The sequence below is a fragment of the Nematolebias whitei genome, chromosome 16, assembly GCF_014905685.2.
Source record: "Nematolebias whitei isolate Nwh7 chromosome 16, NemWhi1, whole genome shotgun sequence".
NCBI lineage: Eukaryota > Metazoa > Chordata > Actinopteri > Cyprinodontiformes > Rivulidae > Nematolebias > Nematolebias whitei.
The window spans coordinates 230,190-238,782 of NC_056513.1; the positions used below are offsets into that span (position 1 = coordinate 230,190).

General features: G+C 41.4%; 1 protein-coding gene across 1 annotated transcript in view; it reads right to left on the reverse strand.

Moving 5' to 3' along the window:
• Positions 1-2,795: 2,795 nt before the first annotated feature.
• LOC119422988 (palmitoyltransferase ZDHHC5) overlaps positions 2,796-8,593 on the reverse strand; it is an 88,357-nt gene continuing 82,559 nt past the window's right edge. The window contains exons 12-13 of the mRNA XM_037690399.1: positions 8,531-8,591; positions 2,796-3,735 (exon numbers count right to left, since the gene is read on the reverse strand). Coding sequence (XP_037546327.1) covers positions 3,507-3,735; positions 8,531-8,591 — 290 coding nt within the window. The 3' untranslated portion in view covers positions 2,796-3,506. The remainder of the gene's footprint in view (positions 3,736-8,530; positions 8,592-8,593) is intronic.

Sequence of the window (8,593 nt, forward strand, 5' to 3'; positions counted from 1 at the left end):
TGCATCTGGAGGTGTAGATGTCTGTGATGGTGGGGAGGCTGATTCAAACAGATTTCTGTGCAGCCTTCACCACTCTCTGCAAAGCTTTTCTTTCTGCAGCTGTGCAGCCTCCATGCCACACGTTGATGCTGGAGCACAGGATGCTCTCCACTGCACACCTGTAGAAGGAGGTGAGGACTGAGCTTCCCAGACCAGCTCGCCTCAGCCGTCTGATTTTTCGCCTCAGCCGTCTGATTTTATATTGAATCAAAGTTAAGGAATCAATATTGATTCATGTACATTTGACATTAAAATATTCAACTTTTTTAAAGCATTTACTATGTGAAACCCTTTAGAAAAGTTTAGTTTTAATTTCTGCTTATAGGTCTTCTTCATAACATACCATTACAAGTTTCTTCATTTAGTACTGGTGTTAAACACACAATATTGTTGGCAGATGATGGGTATTATGTTGTTCAAAATTATCTTACATTACCATATTTCCAAAAATGTGTGAACACAAACTTAAAAATGACAACATGACATTAATATTAAATTTTATTTAGGAAAACAGTCATGGTCAAGACAGCCAGCAACTTGTCCCTGAGCAACAGGTGTAGGCGATATGGTGGCAAATATCGTTTGTGATAACAGGTCAACACCATTTGCCTTCTCAGAGATTAAAATAAACAGATAAGGCAATTAATATCTTGCAAAAAGACCTGAAGCTCTTGACCTTGACCTCTCTAAGTGACTTTAAAACTCTGTTAAGTTCCTGGCAAAAACCAAAGCAGACATGCTCCTGTTTTTAGTTTTCTACAACCCCTTATAATCTAGCTGTTTTTTGCTACTATTCTTCTTGATTGTCCTTTTGGTTGCTATTTTGTTTTGATTTGTAAAAAAAAAAAAGAAAAGAGAAACTTAAATTTGTATGCCTATTTTATGACTATTGTTGTCTATTGTTGTCATCACTCTTTGTTAAAATCAGGTCTCTCTTGTAAATGAGTCCCTGAGGCTCAATGGGATTAACCTGTAGAAATAAAGGTTAATTGATAAAGGTTGAATGAATGAATGAATGATAGCACATGGTTCAATGTCGGAGGTATGAAAGTGTCACCATGGCTTTGAGAGATCAATGTCAAGAGGGTGGGGGGTCATACTGCCACAGTTATCAATGACTAGGCAAGGGTGTCCACAGTACCAACCAACTGACATCAGAGTTAAGTAAAAAAAAAATGCTAACCTCATTCCGACACAGTAGACTAGGGCTGCAACAACGGATCGATAAAATCAATAAAAATCAATTATTAAAAGTGTTGGAAACGAATTTCATTATTGACTTGTGTCATGCGATTAAGAGTCTTTCATGGCGCTGCAGAGCCATTTTGTTCACCTGCAGAGCATTGCCAATGGCTGACTGAATAAAGTAAAAAAAAAAAAAAAACTCTGCAGCGTGAGTTGAACAGAGCAGAGGGTTTTCAAAGGAAATTAAGTAAATTTTACAAATGACCGACACAAAGAAAACTGTTTGACCCAAGTTCTCCAAAGTGTGAGAGCACTTGACGCTTCACAAAGATAAAAACTGTGCAACATGCCGCTTTGAAAAGTGACAACACGACATGGAAGAACCACACTGATTAAACGTAAACATATGGGAGTCGTATGCCAACTTCACCGTGGTGTGGATGAAGGATCAGCAGCAGGTGAGTCTCTACAATAGCCAACATTTGTTCTGTTTCCAAGTGAGAAAACGTAACGTCAGACTCTGGTATCTGAAGCTGCTGCTTGTTCGTCAGCTGATTACTGATGGTGACAGAGAATGTGTGTGTTACTTTTTATTTAATTGGTACAAGCAGTGTTCTAACAAAGATGGTAATAATTTAATGATTAAGCTTCAACTTTTAATTTGCTGGCAAAGTCTGAAGACACTGCAAGTATGGCAGGATGAAAATAATTTATTTCATCTACTCAATTGTGTGTGATTAGTATTTTATACATGTGTGTGTTTAATTGCTCTTTGGGCTACTTACTTGCTTTAACCTAACACTGCAAGGGAAAAAAGGCATTTCTTGACTTTTTTCATTCATTCATTCAACCTTTATTTAGACAGGTTAATATTTATAGGAATCGACAAACTCAATAGGGGCACCATTTGAGGATAAAATCAAGGGAAGAACAGCTGGGACCGACTTCCTGTTTTGCTTATTTTATTCTTTAGATTGCTGTGAGATCAAAACATTTTATAAAGTAGCTGCACATTTAAACCAGACAAATGCCACGGACATGATACAATCATTATTACACACGTTTTGTCATTCTTTTCCAGACTCGTGTTGAAATCTGAAATACACTTTAAATTACAATTTCATTTGTTGGTAAACATTTTTCTCCACAAATTTAATCTTATGACTAAAACAAGAATCTGTTTTCAAAGTAGCTCCAAAAAATAATAATTCCACGATAAGAAGCTTCCTTCATTCATCACATTTCCTTTAAAAACATCTGGTTGACGAACGCCTCTGGTTTCCAGATGTGACCTCAGACAAAGAGTCAACAACTCAGCTGTGAGGCATCGACCAATCAGAATGCCCGCGGTCATCTTCAAGCTTCGAACCACAATTCCATAAATAAATAAAAAAGACTGGAGTTTTCCAAGCATTTACTGAAATAATTCATTTCCTCTATCATAGAGGCCAAACTTTTTTTTTGGTGTCAGTTTACACACTTCCTGTTTCAGTTCGCTCACTTTCTGTTTGTTGAAGCAGCCACATGCTGCAGTGAGCGGCGCTGTGGCTTGTAGTAAAAGTGCATGCTCCAGTCTGCCAAAAAAAATATTATTTTTAAGAAATCCACATTTAAAAATCACGCAATCCTGTACAAACGAGAATTTATATTTACACCAAGTAATATGAATGAATTAACAAAAAAGGCAAGTGTCACATGTTTCTCCTGATTAAGTAACAACATTATGAATAAGTTCCCTGGTGATTGTTTCTGGACACAGGTCTATAAAAGATCTTTGACACGTTCACATAGGATTCAAATCCTATCAGGATTTGAGGTGTGTGTGTGTGTGGGGGGGGGGTCCAGGAACTGTCTGGGATGCAGATTGTGGACTTCATGCATTATGCAACAAGTGGCTTCAATCATGCCCCTGGTTAATGGTCCATAGCGACCGCACTACACTGGTGGGTGCTCTTTATGAAAGAGTCGACTTTGACCACAATAAACTGAGTAAAACTCTTTCACCTGGACTGGAATACAGTCTTTTTTACCTTTACTCTCTGAGATTGATCCCCATCACATTAGTTTGTGATCAGTGATCTAGAGGAGTGGGAGTAAATGATATAAAAAGTGTCTTGTCAAATTTGATCTAAATGAATCCCAGTGAAGTTACACTTGGAAAACTTCCACAAGAGTTTTTTGATAGAGTTACTGAGGACTTGTGAAAGTCAGTTCATCCCCACAGTTGATCAGGTGTGGGGTCCAGAAACCAAATCTTCCACTCAGTGGATTCCAGCTGCCACTCACACTGAGATTTCGTAGGTAGTGCCTCCAACCCCCATCACCTTCTTCACCTTGCCATTCCGAGGCTTATAGATGGGGCTCGGTATCATTGGTGTGTTGAGATGGGCCCGTCCAAGTCGGGCCGGTGCTGAGACTTGGTGAGTGGGAGTAGAAGGAGCAGAGCAGGAGGAGGAGGAGGACTGACTGCTGTTGGTCTGACCTAGAGGTTGGATCAGGATCGGCTTATCTCTGATTTGACAAAAAACGGAAAAACAAAACATTACATTAAGGACAGGAAGTGCTGGCTAAACTTGATGAGGTGGTGCTGGCTAAGCATGAGAGACAGAGAGGTCGGTAACACTAAACACTTAAAGACATGTCAGACAAGAACATTGGTTATGTACTGTAAACCCAGATTATTTTTGTATAGGTTCCGCCCTTTAAGGCTATCGCTAGTGGGTTAAAGGCGAAGCACAATGCAGTCTACCTCACTAGGTTCGTTCAAAACCATAATCAGATAGATATCCACTTACACTTGAAATGATCCAACTTGAACCTTCAAATTATTCATAATCATGGGCCATTGAATCTTTGGCCTGAGATGCTCTGAGCAACAGAGAGAAATAATCTCTGCATTAAACTGAAGGCTGAAATAAACCTGCTGTTGTGAGAACAGGCAGGATGGAGAGCTCACTGAAACATTTGCATCATCACTCTGACAAAACGCTGAGGACCGAGAGAGTCGGAGAAGCTGGAGACCTCACATAAATAAAAACGATTGAATGAGCATGGAGAAACCCAGGAAGCTGCTGTGCAGATGTCCTGCACTGACGCTCCCTGAAGAGCTGTGGAAAATGAAATCCCTCTAGTGGAATGAGCTTTGAGTCCCTCTGGAGGCTGACATCTAGACGAAATGCACGCCTGTGAAACAGCCTCACATCGCCAGTATAACAGGCGCTGAACAGACAGAGGGAGTACTATAGACTGATCTCTGAAGCACGCAAACAGACGCTGAGTACAGCGCAGTGTTTCCCCTACCATTATACAAGTGGGGTGCCTCGCCCCATCAACGGAACCAAACGCCCCGCCTACCAAATCGAACGCGAGATTCAGCAAGACAGGCTCTGGAGGAGTCCTTCAGTGCTGCAGGCTCTATCCAGGTACAGAGGAAGGAAATTTGGAGCATTATGCAGCGCTAAAAACAGTTTACGTTGGTCAGAGTTGTTGAAATTAATACATATGGTTATGAAATAAGTAACTAAATAAATTCAAGCTTCAACAAATAGTTGCATGAGCTCATTTTGGAGTAATAATATCTGTTTCACTGATGGTCACATGGGTAAAAAGCCTAGATTTATTCAGGTAAGGTCTCCTAAAGAATTGATAATTTAAAGTGGACTACATAGACTATGTGTGTCATCAAATTATACAGAGCAATGGTGATAAAACAGCCTTGGTGAACTCTGAAAAATATATACTAGAAAATATGGATAAAAATATAACATTATCTTAAAAACATATCTATTATTATTATTTAATAGATATTTAATAATTCTTTAATAGTTTTATGATTTTCTTTATTTTCTTATGTTTCGTATTTGAAACACCATTTTCATATATGTTGATTGTGCCCTCTCTTATTTCCTGTTGTTGTATGAGCTCAGCTATATTGTAAATGAGGTCACTACCTCAACATACTCTGAGTTTAAAATAAATAAATTACTTTGATGTCTTGCATTCTCTATGCAGTGTTTGATTTGAAATATACTGCTTTTTTTTAGGTTTACCTGACACATTAGGTGTATTTGCACAAAGTATCACTATTGGTTTCAGTATCACTGATACTAGCCTGTATTTTACCCGGTATCAGTATCGGACCAGAAATCCTAGTATTGAACAACACTACCTGGCACTGATAGCACTAAGCTAGCAGTGCGCAATATAGGCAGGCTAGCTAAAAAGTTCCCTCACATGCTGGAACCCCGCCCCCGGTCAATCAAAAGACTGTCGGTACAAACAGCGCAAAGCTCAGATGTGTCCTAGTCCCCAACCCCACCCGTTCCAAAACTGTCAATAAAAACAGTGCACAGCTCAGATGTGTCTCTGTCTACCCCCAGCCCGCATTAGAAAGCTGTCGGTACAAACAGCTTGCAGCTCAGACGTGCCCCCCCCAAAAAAACCCCCAAAAAAATCATGGAAGAGTGCCCTACCATGGCAAGTTGTCTAGGGGAAACGGAGCAGCGTGATGCGGCTGTGTGCTCGACATAACAAGAGGGGACCCATCCAACTTTATAACTCAATCTGTAGGAACTCGTGATGCTTTTAGGAGTAAAAGCTGGGTTTGGACGCAGCCCAGCTGAGATGCCATCTCCTTGGATTCTGAGGCAGGACAGAGCTACAGACAGGGCTGATAAGTCACTCGCTCTCTTTGCTGGCATCTGTACTAACAGCAGGGCTGTTTTAAAGGACTAAAACGTGAGACTTGATCTAAAGGTTCAAATGGTGCTTTAGTCAGCACAAATAAAACTAGCACTAAATCTCCTGATGCATGCTCAATACTCCGCGTAGAAAAATCCAAAACAATTAAATCTGGTCCTCTGGACATTCAAAAAAAACCCCACAAAAATAAAACAAAACAAAAAAATATAGAAACATTTCTTCTCTCATTCAAGAGACTTCCTCAGTCTGAGGAGCTGTATTCAGCTCAGTCTCTTAAATAGCACCTTCTCAGAGTGGATCAACCAGTTTGCTGCTGACAACCAAAACCAGCTGATCACATGCTCAAGAAGGACCATCAGCCTAACGATGGATCATTAGCACCTGATGGCTGTTTACTGTTCACAGAGGGCTGAGTGATACTAGCAATCACAGCATTGTAAGAGGGGGACAGTTGAACACGTAGGCCTCTACCCCTGTTTAATGATGGACGGTTTCTTTTCACAAAGATGGCCTCCTTTACTCCTCTCTCAAACCATCGTTCCTCTCTATCCAGGATGTGCACATCTTCATCCCTGAAAGAGTGACCGCTGGCCTGGAGATGAGTGTAGACCTCAGAGTCCTGGCCTGATGATGTTGATCTTCTGTGCTGGTCCATCCTTTTGGCCAGTGGCTGTTTAGTTTCCCCGATGTAAGACTGATCACAGCCCTCCTGACACTGAACAGCATACACAACATTACTCTGTTTGTGCCGGGGGACTGGATCTTTGGGATGAACCAGTCTTTAATGTATTTTGGGGTTTAAAAGCCACTGGGACGTTATGTTTAGAAAATAAACGTCTCAGTTTCTCTGATACTCCCTCAACATATGGAATGACCACTGGTCTGGGTCTGGGTTCCTCCTTTTCACCTGTTGGCTGACTGGAGTCCTGTTTGGGTTTCTTCTCTGCTTTCAGGAAGGCCCAGTTAGGATATCCACATTGCTCTAGAGCCTGTCTTGTGTAGGATTTCTCCTTCTGCCTGGCTCCTGAGCTAGTGGGGACGCTGTCTGCTCTGTGGTACAGAGTCCTGATGACTCCTAACTTGTGCTCCAAAGGGTGATGGGAGTCAAACTGCAGATACTGGTCTGTGTGGGTGGGTTTGCGGTACACCTCAGTTTGCAAATGTCCTCTATCAGAAACTGATCTCGCAGTCCAAGAAAGCCAACTTGCCATTTTTTACATCTTCTCGTGTGAACTTGATGTATTTATCCACAGAGTTGATGTGGTCAGTAAAATGTTGGACTTCCTGAGATTTAATTTTAGCCCAGGTGTCATCAACATACCTGAACCAATGACTTGGTGGTGTCCCTGAAAAGGACGTCAAGGCTCTCTTTTCTACCTCCTCCATGTACAGGTTGGCAACAATAGGAGAAACTGGAGACCCCATAGCACACCCATGTTTCTGCCTATAATATTGCTCCCCATATGTGAAGTAGGTTGACTGCAGGCACAGTTTCAAGAGTTGACACAGTTGTTTTGTGGAAAGTGTGGTCCTGCTGCTCAGAGTGGTGTCTGATTTTAATTTTAAACTGACCACCTCTACTGCATCATCAACAGGGACATGCCTCCGGGTTCAACTGTCCCCCTCTTACAATGCTGTGATTGCTAGTATCACTCAACCCCCTGTGAAAAGTAAACAGCCATCAGGTGCTAATGATCCATCGTTAGGCTGATGGTCCTTCTTGAGCATGTGATCAGCTGGTTTTGGTTGTCAGCAGCAAACTGGTTGATCCACTCTGAGAAGGTGCTATTTAAGAGACTGAGATGAATACAGCACCTCAGACTGAGTAAGTCTCTCGGATGAAAAAGACGAAACGTTTCTGCAATTTTTTTTATTGTTTTTGAATGACCAGAGGTCCTGATTTAACTTTTTTGGATTGTTCTACCTGGATTATTGAGCAAGAACCACTTTGGCCAGGATTGCCTCAAACTTGTTAGAGAGTTTGGGAAAACAGCAAAGAAGAGGGCAGACTACAGGAACTACTTGTGATTCAACCTGAGATGCAGACAAAGTGGCATCATTCCCAAGAGCCTGGAACTGAATTGGCAATAAAAGTGGAACCAAATGTGACGTGTGAAGGCAGTGCCAGAGCCTCCATCACTGCTCATTCTGGTTACAAACAAAGCAAACCATGGGGCCAAGTCTAAACAATAATTTGCTGATGTTCAGAATGAAAGTTTTAGCTTTAAACTTTTATTTATTTATTTCACCTTTATTGAACCAGACAAACACTAAGAACAGATTTTTACTGACAGTGCTGGCCTGGCAGCACCAGCATGTAGAGTTGTAGGGTCAACGGAAGGGAGGACATGAAATATAGAAGTCAATCACAAACAAGGACAACAACTTCTTGGTGATTCCTTTAACATGGACACATAAAGACGAACAAAACAACAATCACTGACAGTGAAAACACTCGGAGACAAACATGTTTAGCAAAAGGAAAAAAGGAGGAACTTACAGGAAATCTGGGAGGAGAAAAGGCACAAGAGGAGGAGCAGTCAGGTGGTCTCTCTGGGTTAGCAAGAAATTCTCTTCCATAGACAAAACTAAAACTAATACTCACTTCGGTCCTTGAATTGCTCCTCCCCCCATCTCTCCTCCACCACCTCCTCCTCCTCCAGCCCCT